Below are 23,097 nucleotides of genomic sequence, written 5' to 3'. Positions count from 1 at the left end.
CGGACGTCGTAGTACAAAGGGAAACCTTCATAAATTACCTTCTAGTGGAATCCATCCACCCCACACCCAATCCAAACCTTCGAGAGAGGCTCACAAATCCACTTCAACATACACACGAGCAGCCACCGTGCGTGTACAACAGGCTGTTGCACTATTGACTTTCAGAACCCTTCCAACCGCGCCAGTAATATACCAAAGTAGCCCTGGCAAAGAGATTCAAATAGGTGCAAAGGGCGATTCCCACCCAGAGACAAAATCCGATGTCCACTTCGTGAAACAAAGAAAGCCTTGGACGTGAATTTATCCCTTCATCCAAACCTTAACAAAATCTGCCTGAACCAAGAATCTCAAAAGCACGTGTCTAGGGTCCAGGAGAGAAACGATAACATCCCCTTGAAGTAATAATGACTTCTGCAAAAATTCTTTGATCGAGAACAAGGAAGGCCTTCCATAGCTGCACTTGGAGGTCAAAGCAGTAGAAAAAGCACGCTTTGACAACTCCACCTCCGCTTTGGAAAAAAACACTGCAGGCTCCCTGAAAAATGACGAAGCCTTCTTCACCTCAATCTCTATAGGAGGAGTGGCCAGCGAACGAGAAACAACAGCCGCAAATGAAGCCGGCAAAGCCACAGCCGCAGCAATCCCCAGCCTTGGATCAGGTGGGCGATCCTCCCGAGGAGGAGGAATCACCATAACCAAACCCTACGGAAAAAAAGCTAACCTGTGCCTTCAGAGCAAATTTGTGCTAACATGCGCCTCCAGAGCTAATGCACGGAATGTTAACTCCTCATGTATTCAATTTATATTATGTAGTACAATGTTACAACTGAAATGGGAAAGCTAAATAAGGAAGTAATAGAAAGGAAAGCAACATAATCAGTAGCTACTATCAAAGCTAACAAAAACAAGACTCTCTCACGATAGGGACACTGCCCCTTATAGTGACACACTACCAAACTACGTCTAACACTTGATGGTCCAATAGGGGTCCACGACTCCTATAGGGCTACACTTTCTGAGTTCAGCTTATCTTAAAAGTTAAAACCTTTTAGTTTGTGCCATTGTTGTGTGCTCCTTCCCTTTATTTTTATTATTAATTTCTGTTTCTTATGGGATCCATGTACCCGACCCCATTTAGTTGGGATAAGGCTGAGTTGTTGTTGTTGTGGCTAGCACTCCCTTTTGTAGCTTCATCCATAAAAAAGTGATTCATGATATCAGTCTTAAGTAAATATGTATTCCTGAAGGTTTGAAGTTTTGCCAAGGTTGGGGTTATGCCAGTCCCTGGTGAAAAACTATAATATTTCCCCAAATTTTATCAATTTCAACTCTTGGGAGAACTGAAAATTTTCGTGCTAATTTCGCTCAAAGTTTAGAAATTAGAACCTTGTAATATACTGAAAATTAGGAAACTAAGAACTCCAACTAAACTTACCTCTGCTGTTGTTTGAAATAATCTTTCTTTTTGACAGGTTGTATTTTATTAAAATGTCATTCTTTACTGAAATAGTTGATAGCGTAAATTAAAATATCATTGGCCTTTTCCTGGTAGTGAAGTTTTTCTATTCCTGGCCTTATAGAAATATCTACATGATAATGGACATTTTTTTTGGGAGTTCACGCATCATTGTTTTTAAATCCATATACCAAAGCTTGTTTGTGGTTGCTTTGGATGAATGTTATTTAGACAGTTTTTCAAGCATGACTATATGACTACTATTTAGACTGTAACTGAAGACCTTGTATTCTATTTATCTTCCATGAAATGCATTCATCACTCTGAAGATAACATATACTTTATGTTTGGCAGGTTGCTACGTGGTACTCCATAAATGACATTCTTGATCTTATATTTTATTGTGCTAATAAATGCCGAACTGTAAAGATGGATATGTGTAGAGATGTTGCAAAACATCTAAATGAAGCTGCAAGTGATTTCCTTCAGGTATATGGTTTGCATTTGGCATATTTTCTTCAAGTATACGTTCAACTGCCAGGCTGTATGGTAATTTACATTTGAAAATTATTCAGCAGGGTTTGACACCGGTTGATTTGATTGTTAGTCTTTATGCTGCTGCATTGTATGTTGATAATGATGTTGAATCCAGAGGTTCAAAGGATGAATGCGTAGTTAAAAGTTTGCTTGACAGTGGAGCTAATCTGCAACACATTGCTGCCTTGCTTGCTTCATTAGAAAGTTACTTTTATATTGATGGGAATGAGAATGGTGTAACCCACTGCAGTACAGAAGAGAATTCCGTGGGTACACTTCGTCCAGTCATGGAATCTAATGTTCAACACTCAAAAACTTGTTGCCATAGGCATGGAGAAGTTTCCCTGTTCTCCTACTTAAATGCTTTGGAGTGCTTGTGCAAGCCATTTTCTGAACTAGTAAATACAGCAAAGAAACATATCCTTGCTGAATCTGCAGTTGATCTATGTTCTGATAAGCTACATTATATTCAGGATGCATTCCATAGATTTTGGAAAGTGTTTCTCATGTGTTCCAGGTAATTCAGGGGAGAGTTCTTTTCAATTTTTCTCCCTTTCAATATGTTGTATTCTACGTCTTTTTCATTTTTTTCCAACCCAGAACATTCATGACCCTGGGCATGTCCTCAAAGAATTGATAAAGAGCAAATTACATGCACCCCCCTGTAGTTTCAAACAATAACAAAACACCCCCTAATTTCGCCTTTTACGTGCACCCCCCTAGATTATTGTGGGACTTACAAATAAGCCCTTTCCGTTAAGTGGTAAACGTTAGTTGTAGTTAAACATTAAAAAATGACCATATTATCCTTCAATAATTTGTTTTGACCCTTTTACCCTTATGTGACATAACCCAAAAATCCATCTCCCCCAACCAACGTTCCATTGTCATCTTCCTCCACCTATCTCAGCTCTTTCTTCTCCGGTGATCTGCGAACCTCCTATCATCATCGGGGATCTGCGAAGGAGGAGCTTCACTCTGCACGCCGGCGAATTTAAATCAGAGTATTCCATCAGCCACCTATGGAAACCCATTTCCCCCGTCAATCTTAAAATACTTTTCTCTTTCTGGTTGTGAGTTTGTGATGAAAGTTATATATTAATATTGGAAGCAAGAAGAAAAAAATTGGGGGAGCGGGGAAGCTGTGTTTGTTGTATTTTTATTAATCTGATCACATTCCTTCTACAGCTACATCTTTGGTCTTCATTGCTCGGTATTTTCAAAATGCAATTACATTTACAGGTTTATAGGCGAGATTGAGATTGCCGGAATCTGTAGCTCTGGTTGCATCATCGAAGCGAAAAGTGGAATCAGGACTGGTAACAGAAGCAGGAGCTGAAGAAGAAGAAGCAGGAGTTAACTTAGAGGAATGGGAGAAGTTAGGATATGAGGTTTGTGAGGAAGGGAGAGAGAATAAGAGGTGTGGGGAGAAGGGAATAGTGGAAGTAATGGATTACAACCGAAGCTGGTCTGTGTGTGTGTATCGGTGTGGGTTCTTTTCTCTATGCTCATCTTTGTCTGTAAGTAACAGAACAGAAGCACCACCTGTAGGGTGTGCATTGTACGCTTTCTGTTATGAATCTGGAGCCCCAACTTCAGCGCTTCACCACCTGCGATCGTCACCTGGAAGAGAACTTCAATAGCTTCTGCCCCTCATGCTTCCGCGAACACCTCAAAGGTTTGGAGCCGGTGACCTGCTGATGGAAGAACAATCCATCTGCTTCTTCCTCCAACTCCCCCGTCGGCTCCGCCCTCAAAGCCATTTTCAGGGGGTCTTCTGCTACTGCTGTTGCTGCCGCTGACAGTGGTGTTGGTAATCACCGTAACAAACTTTCCTCCTCCTTCCCCAAGTTCCGCCGCTGCAAGTCCTTCTCCGGTGGTAACGGAGAGGGATTCTCCTAACTAAGCCGCTGCAAACCCTAACTCGTTTTTGGGGGGTTTTGGGGAAAAGAATAAAATAAGGGTAAAATGGGGATTTAAAATAGGTCACTGAATTAAAAGGGTAAAACGGTCTTTTTACATACAAAACTAACAGTTTACTAACACCATGAGCCATTAGGTTTTTTTTTGTAAAAATGAAACTGGAGGGGGTATTTTGTTATTGTTTGAAACTACAAGGGGGGGGGGGTGCATATAATTTGCTCATTGATAAAAAATGTTTTTATAACTTGTTATTAATAGTTTTATTGCTCTGGACTATGTTATCATGTTCCTGTGTTCAATTTAAAGTCTTTAGAGTATGGTCAACATTCTTGTGAGATGATCTAAAAAAAATTTTACACAGATTGCCGACCTCACATAAACCGCTTTCAAGGTCTGTACTTAGTCTCACACTCTCACTATGCGATGCTAGAACTTCACAACATTGCAATTCGAGTGCCCAAGGAAAAAACGTAATTCAAGAAGAGATTTTACTGTTGAAATGTGTAGGTGCAGGTGTACATCTGAAACTGGGAGAGAGAGGTTTCATGAGAGCCAGAAAACATTGCTTTGTGTTGCAGTAGCAGATTTCACAGTCTCTATCAGGACAAGAAAAGACATTCAGGCTAGTCATTGTTGTTTCGTCATATTGATATGCATTGAGAATTTTTTGATTCTTGCATTGAAATTATTGCAGGATTGTAGGAGCAGTGACATTTTAGTTTCTTTATCGGCTAAGTAATTTGGTTTTCTTATTTCAGAGGAGTGCAGATTGCATCGATCAAATTACTTCAATGAAGTGGATTCAGTTTCATGAGCTAAAATATCTCCTCACCTCTCTCTATAACATTGGTGTGATTTTATACAGATCCAACCAAGTAAAACAGGTATTTATTCAGCACCTATGGACTTTATCTGGGATTATGATATATGAAAATAAGAGCCCGCTTGATAACCTTACTGCTGTTTCTGTGCTGAGAAACAGCAGAATCCAGTTTTTTTCCGTTTCTGTGCTGAGAAACCGCTTTTGACCCGCTTGGTAAACCTGTTCTGGAGCAGCAGATCTACAATGCAAAAAAAAAAAAAAAAAGAAGAGATTTTTATCAACCATTAGGAAAGACAATAAGATGGGGAAAAAATTTGATAAAAATAATTGCTTAACATAACCACCAATCAGTTTATTCCATGCATATTTTTTTAAACAGATCTGAAACAAAGAGAAGTCGCTAATCGAGTTCCCAAATAGAGGGGAAAGATGGAGGAATCAACAATCAAGTGGGAAGCCCTAAGATTCACGGGTTTCTGTTCATTCCAATGGATGCACACAAAAGCCAAGGTTCTTAGGGTTTCTGTGAACCAGGTCTCGCACAGAGAGCGAGCGAGAGTGAGAGAGAGAGAGAGATAGAGTGGGAGAAAGAGAAGGATACAGAGAGAGTTCGAGCTTACCTTCAATGGTTGTTAAAAATCTCCTAGTCGAAGTAGAGTTGCAGGTTGAAGGAGGAGTTCTCCCAAACCGTCGAATGAGAAGTGAGAGGTGTGTGTATCGTGAAGTGCGTCCAACGATTAGGAGTTTTTATCGGGACAGTTTTGTAAATTTCAGTCCAGAAATGACAGAACATGCATGTTCTGTCAAAAATCTTCCATGCCACATAAATTTTTGATGTATGCTCCAAGAACACGTTCTACGAAACACATTTACCAAGCGCTTTTTAGGGTGTTTTCCCGTTTCTCAGAACCGGAAAACTCCAGAAATTGTTTCTCGTAAGGTTATCAAACGGGTACTAAGTTTTCTAAGTGGGTTGTGGAGAGTGTTCTCTAAGAAACCTGCTATTTTGAGACATTTGGAGGCTCATTTGGCCATTCCATCTGTTGGATATACGGGATACATGGGATTGCCTGCTAATGTGGTACTCCAATCATTTTATGGATTAGGGTTAGAAACCCACATGTAAATCCAGGATTGTAGAGATTAGGCACTCAAAATAGAAACCAGAATTTAGCAACTTCCCTAATAGCATCCTTGATTTAGTCTTTCTAAAGGTTTTAGAAGGTAGAAAATAGAAACCGAAATTGAAATTAGAAACAAGGGACAAAATTAGAAGCTAGCTGCATTAGCAAGTTCAGATGTAATTACTATTCGGAAATTGCAATTAGAATCCAAAATAGAAACGTAGAATAGATTTAGTAATTTAGGAGGGCAGAAAATAACAAGTCAATCAGAATTAGAAACTAATAAAAAAATGGAAAGTAATGGTAGAAGTACTGCTGTAACAACATTAAGGGATAAGAAATATACTACCAATACAACTTGTGATCTAGGAGAGAAGAAGATAGCAATATCAGCACTAGAACCTGATCTAAAAACTTGATTGAATGAAGCAGGAGAAGATAGGAGGATAGAGGATATGAACTAGGCTTCCCATCTAGAACTTGACTAGCATCTCACAGCAAAGCGTTCTGATCTCACAGAAATCAGTAAGCATAAGCTTAACAAATTGTTCAAGTAATTGGGGTAGGTGATCCCCTACTCTTTATTTACGATTTCAATAAAATAAGCAAAATAGGAAACCCTTATGTATGGTAGGGAGAATCCCTAACAACTTCAAAATAAAAACAATTCTAGAGTTTTAACTGTTAAGAATTATCGTGTTTAGGGGTTATCGTGTTTAGGGGTTTATCGTGTTTAGGTGTTTGGAGTTGTTTACGTCTCTTATTGTGCTTTCTAGTTAGTTCTAATTAGATTTATGTCTTAAGGGTATTTTGGGTACTTCATATTGTAATTCACTTAAGTGATGTTATAAATAAATCTGTCTCTCACGATTTAGTATATCTAACTAAATCGTGAGAAGCCTTCTTTTCTCTCGGTTTTTCCTTCTTCCTCTTCTCTCGGTTGTTCTTTCTTCTTTGCTTTCTTCTTCTAGTTCTCTGGCTGCAGATTACTTTTAGCTTCAGTTTTGTTTCATGGTATCAGAGCAATAAATTCTGACCCACGAGATTCATCTTGTTGCTGCTGTTTTGAAGGTTCTTTTTCACCCCTTTGATTATCGTGGTTTACAGCAACCTATGCTGCCTATGTTGATCTGAACTCTAGTCATATATTCATGAAGGACTAGAGTCCCCTGCTATGCTGCAACTGATTGTGTATGTTCCTGTTGCTGTTCGATGTCCTTGAAGATTGCTTATTTGCTTGCCCCTAAAACCTTGACAATCGATTTTCCAAAAAACCTGTGGAAATCGATTTCTTTTTCTTCTGGGGTCTGTTCTTCATTCTTGTGGCTGGACTTCGAGTCATTATACATCACTATTGCTGGTTATATTTATCAAAGACTATACTTCTGTATTGGGCTGTTCTGCCCTATTCTTCAAGGCTATCGGATTTATCCTGATCAGAGATTTTTTTTCTTTTGGGCTGTTATCGACATTGGAGTTTGCACCTTTTTTTTATTTCCCTAACGGCTGATGCTAAGTCTTCTACCGACAACTTTAATAGTCAAATTACCAGTGTGAAGCTGAATGGTGCTTCTAATTATTTACTTTGGTCTGAAGCCTTTGAGGTCTATGTCATTGCTCGCCGGAAGATGAAATATCTTACGATGGAACCCGTGGATTCCACTAATGCCAAATATGATGATTGGAAGGCTGAGAATGCAACTCTTCTTTGCTGGCTTTGGAATAGCATGGAACCTTCCATTGCTTCCAATGTTATGTTTCATAAAACTGCCAAGGGTGTTTGGAACGAACTTAAAGAGCTACTCTCAAGATACAAATCTGTCCCGAATTTATGATGTCTATGAAAAATTCTTTTCTTTTAAACAAGATGGAAAATCCCTTGGTGAGTATTACAGTTCATTGAAGGGGATGTGGGAAGAACTAAATGTATACCAGCCTATCTCTATTGATGCTGCTGTAATTTTTTTTTTGGATGAATAAAAATTTAATTACGAAGAAAAGAGAAAGAATGTACAAGCCGAAGCAAAAACTAACTGGGGGTTAGGATAGAAGAAGGGATGCCCCAGGAGACAACAATGAGCCTGTTCCTTGGGGAATCCTTCACATCCTTAAGGGGGAGGGATCTAACTTTAGATGAAACATAAAAAAAGATGGCCTTCCAAATCATGTCGAAAGAGCGGGAGTTGGATGTCCATCTTCTGAGGTTGCGTTCCATCCAAATGTGAGCAATAGTGGCACAAAAGGCAATCTTGCCAACTGAGTCGCAAATCGACTTCCCTTCGAAGGTCATGTCTATCCAAATCCACTCTCGGCCGAGTGGGAGAGGGGTGCGTCTACCTGGCCAGCAAAGGCGGAGGACACGGGTCCAAATGGAGGAGGCAAAGGGGCAAGTGAAGAAAAGGTGATCAACATCTTCAATCCCATTCCATCAAGGACAGCAGCTGGGAGGGACTGGAATATGTCGATGAGCAAGAAAGGCTTGGGTGGGGAGGCATCTAGTCAGGGCACGCCAAGCGGTGAGGCTATGGCGAGGAATGTGACCACGAAACCAAACAACTCTATGCCAAGGACAGGGGGTCCCTCTATGTCTAACCAAGTCCCAAGCTGAATGAGAGCTGAATCTGCCAAATTGGGAGGGGAGCCATAAGATGGTGTCACCTCTCCCTCGATGTCCAGGGGGAATGGGGGGGAGGGTGCTCCAAAGGTCGGCGAGAGGGGGGAGGAGGGAATGGGGGGAGACCAAGAGCCACTGGAGATGATGGTAGCAACATGGGCAAATCTGTCTAGACCAGAGGAGTAAATATCTCTAGGGCTCACAATAGAAGAGAGGACTTCGGAGGGGTGCCACTTGTCGAGCCAAAGGAGGGTGGTTGATCCATCATCAATCCTACAAGTAATAGCCTCTCTGGTTAGGTATCTGACTTGAAGAATACTGCGCCAAACCCACGAGGAATCAGCTCCAGGACTAACAGACCAAATAGAATCTCTGCGAAGAGGCCCGGCATAAATCCAAGAAGTCCAGATGGAGGATCTGTTGGTGAGGATCTTCCAAATAAGCTTTATGGAACCAGCAATGTTGACATCCTTTATTCTTCTAAGCCCGAGCCCTCCTTCAGATTTGGGAACACAAAGAGAAGCCCAGCTCTTCGGATGCAGAAACCTAGCAGTATCCACCCCCTTCCAAAGGAAAGCACACATAATGGATTCAGCTGCCTTGATAGTTGCCTTCCGGAGACTAAAAACCCCACTCCAATATATGTAACATGACTGAAGGACCGATCTGATAAGCTCAAGATGGCCTGCATAGGAAAGTAGCTTTGCTTTCCAAAGCTGCAACCTCTTGCGAAGGAGATCTAGGATGGGAGAGCAGTGGTGGGCAAAAAGTCTGGCAGGGATGAGGGGAAGGCCAAGGTATCGAACTGGGAGGGTTCCAATGGTAAAGTCAGTGAGGAAGGACAGAGAGGTTTTGGTTAGGTCTGAAACCCCAGCAAGGAATTTTTGAGACTTCATCTGGTTAATGCAAAGCCCCGAAAGGTTCTGGAAAAGAAGGAGGGAGGACATGATGGACTCATTGGAGCGGGGGACAGCCTTGAAGAAGATCATGAGATCATCAGCGAAGGCCAGGTGAGTCAAGTTGGTAGGCTTGCATTTAGGAATGGGGGAGATGAGGTGAAGGTCAGTTTTAGATTGGATGCTACGGGAGAGGACTTTGAGGGAGAGGCAAAAGAGGAAAGGGGATAGGGGGTAGCCTTGGCGGATGCCAGCAGAGGAAGGGAAAAACCCAGCCGGACTGCCATTTAGGAGAACCGAGAAGCGGGGGGAGGAGATGCAGCAATGGATCCAGTTGACAAAAATGGGGGGGAAAGACATCTTAAGGAGGACTTGGGAGATGAAATCCCAGCGAAGGGAGTCAAAAGCCTTATGAATGTCTATCTTAAGGAGAGCAGCGGGGGAGTGGGATTTGCGATTGAAGCCTCAAACAATTTCCTGGAAAAGGATGATATTATCCGAGATGCTTCTCCCGGCTATGATTAGGACTGACAAGAGAGTCAATGACAAGGCTAAGCCGATTGACAAGGATTTTGGCTATGAACTTGTAGAGAAGGTTGCAAAGGGAGATGGGCCTGAAGTCAGACATGGAAGAGGCACCAGAGGACTTGGGGATGAGGTAGAGGAAGGTGTGGTTAATGTTCTGGATTTGGTGAGGATTGAAGAAGAAGCTCTTGATGGCATTGATAAGCTCGACACTAATGATGTCCCAGCAAGAGGAGAAGAATCCCATACTGAACCCATCAGGACCTGGAGCTTTACTGGCCTTGTGGGATCGAACAGCAGCTGTAATTTCAGAGTCAGAGGGGATGGAACTGAGGGTGTTAAGGAGGTGGGGGGGAGGAATTTGTTGATAAGGTCAGCAAGAATGGGGGAGGGAGTGGTGGCAGGGGGACAAAACATGCCGGTGAAGTAGTTCACGGCTTCAGATTTGATGGAGTCAACAGAGGAGAGGGTCGAGCCATCAGGAGAGGTAAGGGAGAGAATAGAGTTAGAGTTGGATCGGTGGAAGAAAGCGGTGTTAGAGTCGCCAAGTTCAAGCCATTTGATTCTGGATTTCTGTTTAAGAAAGCTTTCTTCTTGGGAAAGAGAGGAAGCAAAGTCCGAAGCCGCTAAGGATTCCTCTTCAGTGAGGGAGGTGTTGAGGGGATCAGCCTGAAGGCGAAGCTGAATGGAGGAGAGGGTGTCCCAATAAGAGGCGATCCGAGAGGAGATGTTGCCAAAGGTGGAAGAGTTCCAAGCTTTAACAGCTGACTTGACATTTTTGAGTTTTTTGGAGAAGGCCAGGAGAGGGAAGGAGAAGGAATGGACTGGAATATTCCAAGCAGATTGGACAAGGGGAAGGAAGTCAGGGTGGGAGGTCCACATGTCAAAGAATTTGAAAGGTTTAGGACCAAAGGATAGATAAGGGAGGACAAAGAGAGAAATGGGGGAGTGGTCAGAAAGGCCAGGGAGGTCAAAGGAGACATAGGAGGAAGGAAGGGAATAAAGCCAAGGGTCATTAACAAGGACTCTGTCAAGTTTGCAGGCAACTCTGTGAGGGCCAGAGTGCTTGTTGTGCCAAGTGAAATCAGCACCCGACCATCTGAGGTCGTTTAGCCCAGAGTCATCGAGACAGGAGTTGAAAGCAGTAACTGCTTGGTGGTCAATAGAGGAACCACCCAGTTTTTCACTAGGAGGGGAGCCAACAGAGGAAGAAATAGATCTGATGTTGTCCCAGAGGGGGATCCTATCAGGATGGCGGTTGAGGGCATAGACGTGGTGAAGAAGAAGAGATGATTATGAAGGTGGTCAGAGATGCTGAGGTGAATGAATTGGGAGGAGGAGAAGGAGGCCGAGATATGGAATTTGGTGGGCTCCCACAAAACCCATATGCGGCCACAAGGAGAGTGGTCATAGTTGGAGAGGAAGGACCAAGAGGGGGGCAAGAGAGTAAGCAATGCGGGACGAATTGTGCTCGAGCACTTTGGTCTCAAGGAGGCAGCAAAGGGGGGATTTGGAGGACTTGAGGCGGGTTCGGATTTCAGCTTGCTTAGCCAGGGCATTGAGCCCATGGACGTTCCAAATGGTCCAAGGGATCATGAGAGGGGGGAGGAGGGGGCAGCCAACCAGTGGAGGAGGTAACTCTAGACCCCGGTGGGACACTGCGGGGCCAGAGGCGATATTCCTTTAACGGGGGGTAGCAGACCAATGGGGAGGGGGGGGGTGGGGTGGGTTTGGTTTGACTGGGTGGGTGTAGATGAGCCGGTTTGGGGGTCCAGGGCTGGTTCGGTAGAGATAGGCCGGGATGGGTTAAAAGGGGGAATGGGGAATAAGTGGTGTGAGGCGGGCATAAGGGTCGGGTGGGAGGTATCTGGGTTTAAGTGGGATAGGACAGGGTGAGGGTGATGGTGGCCCCGTGGAAAGTTGGGATGGGTTTTTTGGGAAGGTTGAGAGCTGAAAAGGGGGGGTTTTGGAAGTTGTCAACGGGGGGGGGGGGTCTCATCTTCGTTACCAAAAGGGGAGGAAGGACGACACAGAGGCAGAAGCTTCAGGGGTGATTGCAGGGTGTGCAGGCCGTCGTTGACGCTCTCAGAGAGCACCTGGGGAGCAGGCGAGAGATCGACAGCACAGGGGATCTCAGGATCGAGACCCGAGAGGGCGGCGAACCTGTTGTTTCCAGCGTCAGTAGAGCAGTGGGGTAGGTAGGCATCGGGACTATCGCCAAGGGATGCAGCCTCGCCAAAGTCTCGAGTGCTTCTCCGGCGACGGCTTCTCTGTTTTTTCCGACCACGAGCCATCGCCGTAGGGGCCTTGGAGAGGGGTTCATCTTCGATTGCAGGGAAGGAGTCCAGCAGATTTTCTTCAATAGCTGTATTAGCAGGAGAAGGCGTCGACTGCATTGGTGGAAGAGTGTTCCCAAGGTCAGCAGAGACAACAGTGATGACCTCCGAAGACAAAGTTGGAGGCACCACAGTAGTTTCCACAGAAGTCGAAGCAGTTCGATAGCCGCCTTCGAAGGTCTCAACCATAACCAGGGTTTCAGGAGCAGGTTCGATGATCACCTTCTTGTGCTTGGACAAGAGAGGACCTGGCTCGCAATTTTTCGAGTGGCCAAAGACCTTGCAGAGAGAGCAGTGGTGAGGCAGGCCTTCGTAGAGGACACATTGGTCGAAGGAGTGGCCGTCTTCTTCCAAAATGGTGACGAAGTCAGGGGGAGAATCCTCAGCACTCAATTCTACGCAGATGCGAGCAAAAGAAAGTCTATCCATTTTCTTGGTGCACTCGTTGGAGAAGAGAGGGGTGCCGATGGTCGATCCAACGATGCTAAGGCCAGAGGGGCACCAATAGTGCAGAGGGAGGCCGGGAAGGGTAATCCAAACGGGAATGGATTTGAGATCAATCCTGTGAAGCGAGAAGTGATGGTCCCATTGCCGGAGGTAAATGCTTTTTTGCCAATCTGCTAGGGGCCACCTTCCAACAAGACGAGCTTTTTTCACTTCCTTCGAGAACTCAAGATGTAAATCCCATTTAATAGCACATAGATGTAAACAGAACCTACGGCTTTCCATTGCTTGAGGAGGGAGGCCTTGACAACATGGTAGGGAGGACGGCTACCAAGAAAATGGCCAACAAGACAACACTGCCATTTCAGGATTTCTTCATCAAGTAGGCCTTTTGGGCAGAATCCAACCTTGGAATCGTCGCGAGTGGTGGGAGAGACATGGTGGAGGGGGTGTCCGGCAGGTTTAAAGGCAGAGCTGCTGGAGAAAAAAGATGTCCAGGGGGTAGCAGCGGTTACAGAAGGTTCAACAGCAGGGGGGTGAGAGAAAGGTGGCAGGGAGAGGGTGGTGGGGTGGTGGAGGCAGGTGGAGGGGTTGTCGGGGAAGAAGGGGGCATGCCGGAGATCATGTCACCATTCGGGTGTCGTGTTGGAATTGCTGCTGTAATTAAGTCCCAACGATTTGAATTTTTGGTTGCTAAATTTCTCTTTGGGCTAGATTCTGATCTTCAATACGTCAAAAGTCAATTGTTGACTGGAGAGAAGATCCCCTCTATGAATGAAGCATATTGTCGGATCCAGAGAGTTGTATCCCCTTCTATGGTGAAGTCTGATTCACCTCCTACAACCAAAGATAATTCTGCCCTTTTCATTTCTACTGGAGGGCGTGGCCGTGGTGGTGGTGGTATTTCTTCTCGCGGTCGTGGTTCTAATTTTGGGCATGGTCGTGCCGCTGGTTCTGGAGGTCATGGGGTTACATCTAACACTGTTGGTTCTGGTTCTGTTGATCCTAGTTCTCGATGGTGCACTCATTGTAATCGGCCTAATCATACTGTTGATAAGTGTTGGCTCAAACATGGCAAACCACAGTGGGCCCGTGAGCAATTTGCAAATTCTGCCATATCTGATGGAGGGACTGATTCTGTGCACTCTTCCGACCCTGCCCCGAGATCCTCTACTGATGGTGGTACCTCTTCTAATGATTTAGTCTCTCAACTCTTACAACGAGTCCAGCAACTTGAGGCTTCTTCTTCTCCATCTACAGCTGTCCTTGCCCACTCAGGTACTACTGCTTGTTTCGCATCCTCATCCTCTTCGTGGGTCATTGACTCAGGAGCATCCTCTCACATGACGGGTAAGCCTACTTTGTTTTCAGCTTCCACACAGACTTCTATGTCATCTTGGATTTCTGTTGCAGATGGATCCTCTATGCCAGTCACTGGTCATGGGAAAGTTGCTCTGTCTTCTAACATATCTTTAGCTAATGTTCTTCATGTTCCCAAGCTTCCTCTTAACCTCTTGTCTGTTAGTCAATTAACTAAAAATTTGAATTGTTCCATAACCTTTCACCCTTCTTATTGTGTCTTTCAGGATCTTGCAACAAAGACGAAGATTGGTGGCGGGTATGAGAAGGGAGGCCTTTATTACTTTGATCTGGGCACTACATCCACTGCAGCGGTTGCTACTTCTCTTGGCGTATCTCCTTTACATTGGCACTATCGGCTAGGACATCCTTCTTTATCTAAGCTGCAGCACCTTGTTCCCAGTTGCAAGTCTGTCTCCCGTATCGAGTGTGAAGCTTGTGAGCTTGGCAAGCATCATCGTACTGTTTGTCCTTTGAGTCCAGAGTCTAGGAGTACTTCTTTATTTCAGTTAGTTCATTCGGATATTTGGGGTCCTTGTAGGGTCAAAAGTCGGTTAGGGTTTTCCTATTTTGTTAGTTTTACTGATGATCATTCTCGTATGACATGGCTGTACCTCTTGAAGGATCGATCTGAATTTGTCTCTGTTTTCAAATAGTTTTATAATGAAATTCGAGTTCATTTTGGTGTTTCTTTAAAGACTTTGCGTACTGACAATGCTCTTGAATTAATTCAATGTGAGGTCTCTCATTTTTGTTCTGACAATGGTATTCTTCACCAAACTAGTTGCTCTTACACACCCCAACAAAATGGTGTGGCAGAGCGCAAAAATCGCCATTTGTTAGATGTTACTCGTTCTTTGATGTTTCATATGCATGTTCCCAAACTCTATTGGGCAGATGCGGTGCTGACAGCATGTTTCCTTATTAATCGTATGCCTTCGTTTGTCCTCAATAATCAAATTCCTTTTAAAATAGTTTTTCCTGATCGGGCAGTTTTCTCTCTTCCTCCTCGTGTTTTTGGTTGTCAGTGTTTTGTTCATGTGCTTCGCCCAGGGCTTGATAAGTTATCTCCTCGGGCTGTTAAGTGTTTATTTCTTGGATATTCTCGTACTCAGAAGGGGTATCGCTGCTTTGACCCTGTTACTCGCCAACAGTTTATTTCTGCTGATGTTACCTTTTTCGAGAGTTCCCCGTATTTTGCTGGTCCCACAGTTGATGTTCCTCTTGATGCCGTTGATCGGGTTGCTGCCCCTGCTCCTCTTCCCTTGCCGATAGCTGCCCCGCCTATACAGGTTTATGTGCGTCGCCACCAACAGCAGCTGCTGCCCCTAGTTCAATCTATTACGGCCCCACCTCTACCGCCACCAGTTGATTCTTTGCCTGCAGATCCCACTGTTCACGTTGATGATCTCCCTATTGCTCAAAGAAAAGGTACTCGTGCTTGCACTACCCGTCCTCTTTATCCTCTGGCCAACTATGTGTCTGTTTCTCATCTTCCTTTTCATTATCGTGCTTTTGCTACTGCCTTACATTCTACTTTTCTTCCTACTTCTTATACCATTGCTATGTCTCACCCTGAGTGGAAAAATACTATGGATGTGGAGATGGAAGCTCTCATCTCTCGTAAGACTTGGTCTTTGGTTGATCTCCCACCTGGTAAGGATCTTGTTAAGTGTTGTTGGGTGTACACGGTGAAGTACAATCCCGATGGTATTGTGGAGCGGCACAAGGCCCGTTTGGTTACCAAGGGGTTTACCCAAACCTATGGGGTCGATTATTTTGAAACCTTCTCTCTTGTTGCGAGGCTGAATTCTGTTCGTATCTTGCTTTCTTTGGTCGTTAACCTTGACTGGCCTCTTTTCCAGATGGATGTGAAGAATGCTTTCTTATATGGTGACCTGCAGGAGGAAGTGTATATGGAGCAACCTCCGGGTTATGTTGCTTAGGGGGAGGATAGTGTCCGAGTTTGTCGCCTTCACAAGGCAATTTATGGACTGAAATAGTCCCCCTGTGCCTGGTTTGATAAATTTAGCAGTGTTGTTGCTGGTTGTGGATTTTCTCAGTGCTACTTTGATCACTCTATCTTTGTTAGACGACAGGGGTCTAATGTGGTCATCTTAGCCGTATATGTTGATGATATTATTATTACTGGTAATGATGCTTCTGGGATTGCATAGGTGAAGACATATCTACTTGACAATTTTCAGATTAAGGATTTGGGTAACCTCAGGTACTTTCTTGGCATCGAGGTTGTTCGTAGTTCTCGTGGTCTAAGCTTCTCCCAACGAAAGTATGTTCTTGATTTACTTGATGAGACAGGTATGATGGGTTGTAAGCCTATTGATACTCCTATGGATCCTCATGTCAGGTTTGGTGCTTCTGATGACACAGACTTTGGTGATCCACACCAGTATCGACGCCTGGTCGGTAGACTTATCTATCTTACAGTTACTCGCCCTGATATTTCTTTTGCTGTGGGTGTTATTAGTCAGTTCATGCAGACGCCTAAGCAAGTTCATTGGGAGGTTGCTTGTCGTATTTTACGTTACCTTAAGGGTGCTCCTGGCAAGGGGCTTATCTATCGCCGTCATGGACATACTAGCATTGTTGGATTTTCTGATGCTGATTGGACTGGTTCTGATGGTGATCGTAGGTCTACTACAGGTTATTGTACTTTCTTTGGTGGTAACTTGGTTACTTGGAAGAGCAAGAAACAAACTCATTTGCTCGTTCGGTCGGCGGTGAGTGCACGAGCTATGGCTCACACATGCTGAATTGATGTGGGTTCGTTCCTTTGCTCATGAGCTTGGTTATTCCAGTAATCAGCCTATGGAGATGTACTGTGATAACTAGGCTGCTATCTACATTGCCAACAACCCTGTGTTTCATGAACGAACTAAGCACATTGAAGTAGACTGTCATTTTGTTCGTGATGCTGTTCTGAAGAAGTTGATTACTACCCCTTTTGTTCGATCCTAGTTTCAGCTCGGCGATATGTTTACCAAAGATTTGTCTCGACCACAATTTGCAATTGGCTGTTCCAAGCTGGATCTTGGTGATGTCTATGCTCCAGCTTGAGGGGGAGTGTTAAGAATTATCGTGTTTAGGGGTTATCGTGTTTAGGGGTTTATCGTGTTTAGGTGTTTGGAGTTGTTTATGTCTCTTATTGTGCTTTCTAGATAGTTCTAATTAGATTTATGTCTTAAGGATATTTTGGGTACTTCATATTGTAATTCACTTAAGTGATGTTATAAATAAATCTGTCTCTCACGATTTAGTATATCTAACTAAATCGTGAGAAGCCTTCTTTTCTCTCGGTTTTTCCTTCTTCCTCTTCTCTCGGTTCTTCTTCTTTCTTCTTTGCTTTCTTCTTCTAGTTCTCTGGCTGCAGATTACTTTTAGCTTCAGTTTTGTTTCATTAACAAAATAGAACTAACTATTTATTCCCAAATAGACCTTAAATAGGCTTATAGAATTGGCTCATTACAATAGAAAACTCAAAAATACTAAGCCCATGGCCCATATAGCCCATTAGATATTCAAAATTAGACATATTGTTCCATTCTTGGTCCACTCTAATGACCTGGTTTGTTGCTGGCCTTCTGAACTGCCTCACCTACATGTCAAATTTCTTAACCAAACTCAACCATATGACCCACCTGTTAGAGTACATGTTGTGAGGGTAGAATGGGTACTTTGGTAAATAAGCATGTACTTAACCTCCCTTGGTATCCTCATGTTATAATAAAACAACAACTCAGCCTTATCCCAACTAAATGAGGTTGGCTACATGCATCTTTTTGGTTCGGTTCAGTCTGGTCTTATTGGTTTGTTACTTTTTAGCATATATCGGGCCAGAAGGGGAACCGACCAGACTGATTACCAATTGGTTTACAAAATTCAAACTGAAACCAATAGCCATCAGTTAGGTTGGTTTTGGTCCCTTATTGGTTTCTCTTAATGGTCTCTTATCTGCCCGGTCTCAGTTTTTCATTTTATAAAATTATATTAAAAATTTTATCAGGTTTTTCCACTTTTTTTTATTCCTTTTCCGGTTTTGGTTCATTCGGTCGATCTTATCGATTCAGTTGGTTCGGACCAAAATCGAATGGAATTGGGAGTTTTTTTTTTAAATCAAAACCGAGACCAAACCGATAAGGACTTTGTTTGGTCTTTCCTTTTGGTTCGGCCTCCATTTTGATACCCCTAGTGGGAGCTGTTTTGCATCTTTTTTTTTGCCACATGTGGTGTCCATTGAAGCTCAAGCTTTCTAGACATGTTGTCTTCTCATCTTTTAACCATATTGTGTTTTCCAGTCCGATGTAATACTGCTACATGGTAGAATGATGTTAAACTATTTTAATAAATCCACTATGTTTGAAGAATAGAGGATTGAAAAAGAAAACGGAGAAAAGCTATATATGTGATGGGACATACAGTTGAGATAGGCTACCAAATTCGGAATGTGACTTATCCAATAAACTCCATATTTATCCAATAGTTAAGAATGATTAAAGCATCATTGCCACATGGCAAATACAGGCAGCATAAGTGGAAAACCTTCCACAATTAGTAGAGGTGAGCACTGCTTTTCGAGTGACTTCTTTCCATATCAGATTGGTAAGTTTCATCTTGATCCAATTCCACTGAATAGAGATACAGAGCTTCGAAAATTTGTTCAAAATTCAATTTTTCTAGCGACTTCTTTTCCATTGTTTGACCATAAAATGGAGATTGGATCTGACACTTAAAACATGGTAAATCTAAGAGGGACGCTTGTAATAGCATAGGTTGGTTGGACCACAAGAATCTTCTGCGTGATTCAGAAAGGGTGGACTAGGGCCAGATGAAGTCAAATTACCCTTTTCAATTTAATAATGAAATTATCTAATAAGTTCCTAATATTGACCCTGCTTTTTGGTAGGGCTTAGTGTCAGCTTTTGCTTGTATCCTCCCCTTCCCCTTTTTCTCCCTTTGGTAATTGAATTATTTATTCATTTAAAAAAAACAATGTAATACAATTGTATGAAATGTTTTCTGTTTCTTGGTTTTTTTTTTTTGGGGGGGGGGGGAGTAAAGGTAATTGCTACTATATAGCTGTTTACTACACAATTTTAAAGTTGTGAGAAGCTTAAAAGTATTCTTGACCATAATAAACTTGCTTTAGTTAACCTATCAAAAAATAAACACGCTTTACTGCATACATTTGCCCCTCCCAGACCCTGCAGTAGCGGGAGCCTTGTGCACTTGCTCTTACCATCTCCATTTTGTGGGTGCCAGATTCCCTCTATCTTTGTCAGACACCAAAACTTGTACCGATCTCCTCCCTACCCGGACTATTAACACCTTAGAGCTAAGGTTGAGCTGCAGAAGTCTCTACTTTCACGTTTGAAATTTACTGTTCACTGCTACTATTCTCATGTTTATTGTCGTTTCATTTGTTCATACTTCATAATTAACTGTTGGAGTTTGTAGTTCTTTCATTGTTCAAGTTTCTTAATTTTGAGGCTTCAGTTGTTTTTTTTTCTTCTGTTTTTGTTTCTTTACAGGCTTCAGTGGCTTTAGAATTATGCTGTAGAGCATCATGGATTTGTGTTTCTCTCCTCTGCAAGACATTTAGGGACAAGTCAGAGGGGATTCAAGAGGAACTATCTGAAGATTCTATTATAGAGTTCGTTGTTGAGACATGTAGAAAAAACGCATTTCTTCTGGATGTTCTCCATCAATGTGGAAGCCCTGATGTAGACACAAGCATTGTAAATAGCCTTTTGAATTGGTGCACTGTTGGAAACTATCTTGAAAGGTTGAGTGGTCCCGCACCCTTGGTGAAACAATGGGTTAAGGTATCATCTGAAATGTGCTCGATTTTGTTAGATATTTTTTTTATCCACTACTAATTTTATTTCTTTGCTCCAGATTAAGTGCAAAGAATTTAGGGGAGCCGATGTGGAAGATTATGCTCCTACTTTATATTCTTTGCTGTTAAAGACTTCTCCAACATGGTCAAAAAAGACGACTGGCATCATTTTAGAGCAGGTCTGTGTCTTTTGTGCTATTAATTTCTATATCTAGTGATTATTCTGGTGCTTCCTTCCTTCTTTCTGTGGGGTTTCCCAGTTATAATAACTGCATTGTGTTTAACTTTTAAATTTTGAATTGTATGAAGGAGCTTTTTATGTATGAAGAAATGAATTCCAGTTATCCGAAACTATGCCAGAAAATGCAACTGAAAATTATGGATATTCTTCTCTTTGATGTTTATATAACAAAGGACGATTTCTTAGAAAATTCAAGGGTCCTTATTTGGAAAGGAAGAGTATTAAGGGCTTGTGAGAGTGAAGACCTTCAAATTTGTATTCAGTGTTTTTCGGAGGCTATTTATATACTTGTGAGCCATTTCCTCATCACTTCGATTTACTTTATTTTATGGTAGTTCAAAAGAATGCTACTTGATCCTTGACCTATTTGGAGATGATTTTGCATTTATTATGAAGTTCATTGAAACAGGACGAAGTATTTTCTAAATCTTCTGTCAACAGTGCTTTGACTTGCCATCAATTAGCACTTGCACATTGCTTGCGGGCACTTTGTACCCAGGAGGCTGAGCCAAACTCCGAGGTGATATTGCTCTAGGGCCTGTAGTTAGAAATAAATTACATGCATTTAAATGTTCTCTGTGCTTTCTTACCATAATTGATGACACTTGCCTGTTGTATTTCTATAGGTAATCTTGCATGATATTCATCATGCACTAGAGCTATGGTCGAATATAGTCATTCCAAGGCATTGTCCTGCAGATGAGCTCTGTGAGTTGGTGACTAAAAATGCAATGCCGTTACTATATCAAGTTTCTGATTTGTTATCACTGAAGGTTAGTTTCATTATTGACAACTAGAAGTAGTAGATTCCGTGCAAAGTATATGGTTCAAGGATAATTTCTAATATTGTCAATTTTGATATCTGATCATGGTTTATCTTCCCTCATTGTGCAATGCCAGGGTCACATGCATTTCCATTATGAAATTTACAAGCTCATCATCATACTACTAAAGCGAAAAAATGTTCCTCTTGAAAAGAGTGTAGCAATGCTATGGGCAGATAGAAGACTGACCCACGCCCTTTGTGTTTCACCAGTTTATGAGAACTTCATCTTGAAATTCTCAGAACATTTTGGTGTTAATTCCGACTCTGTTGGTTTCTGGGTTAATTGTTTAAAGGATTCAGAGCCACTACTGGTTGGATTTCAGCAGAAGTTCTCACTTTCTCATTCCATTTCCCCTCAAGAAAATCATCCTGAAAATTCTTTGGGTTCTGATATCAACATTAATGAAGTAAAAAAGGCTGCAATGGATCTCTTGTCAAGTGTAAGATCTCTTGAAATATCACATCCTGATAATTGTTTTTCGTTTATGCTAACCATGGCAATCATAGTGTTAACCCTTTTTCGTTTCCCTCCCAATTTGTGCTAGGTTCCAGTGTGCAGTCGTTCCAGTTTTCTTGCTGGGCATCTTTACTATGATTTATGTGAAAAATTCATTTCAAATGGGCAACTACTTGAGGTAATTTGTGCTATGTATGTCTTTCTATTATTATCATTTTTTACCTTTGGACCAGAGTTTCCTGATCAAGCTGTTTGGGTTTTTGCTTGTCCTTTTTTCTTTTCTAGAGAGCTTTGGATAAACCCTTTACCATGACTAATTGTATGTTTGTTAATGTCTGAGTAAAATCCACCATAAATTGATTCTAAACTAACAAAAATACAACATATTGTTGAACTAATTAAAGATTTTACTTCAGAGAACTGTTTGAAGTATATCATATTGGGTGTTTTCTACTGGCATCCTTTGCAAAGGAAAGGAAAACCAGCTTATGCTCAGTGTTATTATCACTAAATGATATAATTCAAATGAGACTGGACAAACTCCTAACCACAAAACATGTTGGTGATTCTCTCTGTGCTGGAGCATATGCAAGTTCATGGGTATGTCCAAGTCCAACCAGTCACGAATAATGTTGAAGTCTCCATTTCCAATACCCTAAACAAAAATATCAGGTGTTCTTTACCAATAATAACTACTGGTGTTAAGCTGATTTGTGAAATGAGCTTCTTTAACAAACCATTGGATGACCAACTTTAATTGTGTTGGATCCTCTTATGAATAAGATGATTCTAACAATGCTTGATCTCAAAAACCAAAACCTGTGAAGAAAAAAAAAACAGAAGACAAGATGAAAGAGAAGAGCATGATGGAGATGGAGAAGAGAGAGGGTGAACACGATAGGAATAGAATGGACAACCTCTATTGTGGACAGCCTCTCCCTTATATTAATGAAGCAATCAACTCTTAGTAGGAAACCTACTAAGAGTCTAATGACAAACAAAGACTAAATAAAGTAACTATCAATGACTAACTTAGACTATGACTCAACTTAGACTTCTCCTACAGTCCCACTCTTGACTTAACACTAGCTCTCCTCCTTAAGGTACAATATTCAACCCTCTCCCTCAATCTGGAGTATATATATCAAAACGGTCCAGCTAGGAACAAGAATAGATATTAACATTAGAACCAGTCTTGAACATTTATAGCATTTGTAGACGCCAGTGAGCGTAGAGAGAACTTCATTCTGATAGCAATACCAACTCAAGCACTCCAATCATTAGCATGGTTGAGAAAACTCTTCGTGTCTAATAAATCTAGACAGCAATGAACAAAATAAGTGGCAAAGAATACCAACCGCATCCAAAATATTATAACAGCAACATTAACATCATAGGTAGGGGTGTAAATGAATAGCCGAAATCCGTTTCCATATCGGTATTCGTATCTATTTAGCACTATCCGAATCTGTCTGAAAGCTAAGTGGATGCGAATACGGATAGGCTATAGCTATCTGAAAAGCTATATTTACATGTAAACGGATAAAATATCCGTTCCGTATCTGTGTCCATATTTGTTTAGCACTATCCGAATCCGTCTGAAAGCTAATCGGATGCGGATGTGGATATAGCACTATCCAAGCCGAAGCCGATCCATTTACAACCCTAATCATAGGCCC

The 23,097-nt window shown here is 42.2% G+C and overlaps 1 protein-coding gene across 2 annotated transcripts; it reads left to right on the top strand.

Annotated features, from left to right (window-relative positions):
- Positions 1-1,669: 1,669 nt before the first annotated feature.
- Positions 1,670-21,547, top strand: LOC122642775 (separase-like). Of its 2 annotated transcripts, none has more exons than XM_043836352.1 (10): positions 1,670-1,945; positions 2,032-2,510; positions 4,424-4,538; positions 4,675-4,800; positions 19,587-19,880; positions 19,954-20,073; positions 20,204-20,425; positions 20,545-20,655; positions 20,762-20,908; positions 21,036-21,547. In XM_043836352.1, exons 1-10 carry the CDS (start codon positions 1,886-1,888, stop codon positions 21,504-21,506), a joined length of 2,145 nt encoding a protein of 714 aa, XP_043692287.1. In that variant the 5' UTR covers positions 1,670-1,885; the 3' UTR covers positions 21,507-21,547. The 2 variants fall into 2 exon arrangements, with proteins under 2 accessions (XP_043692287.1, XP_043692288.1); XM_043836353.1 differs by having other exon boundaries at positions 2,035-2,510; positions 21,036-21,545.
- Positions 21,548-23,097: the final 1,550 nt, after the last annotated feature.

Source organism: Telopea speciosissima, chromosome 10, assembly GCF_018873765.1.
Source record: "Telopea speciosissima isolate NSW1024214 ecotype Mountain lineage chromosome 10, Tspe_v1, whole genome shotgun sequence".
NCBI classification, from domain to species: Eukaryota; Viridiplantae; Streptophyta; class Magnoliopsida; order Proteales; family Proteaceae; genus Telopea; species Telopea speciosissima.
Note: the sequence above shows the minus strand (reverse complement) of the source record. Positions and strands in the feature narration are given on the sequence as shown.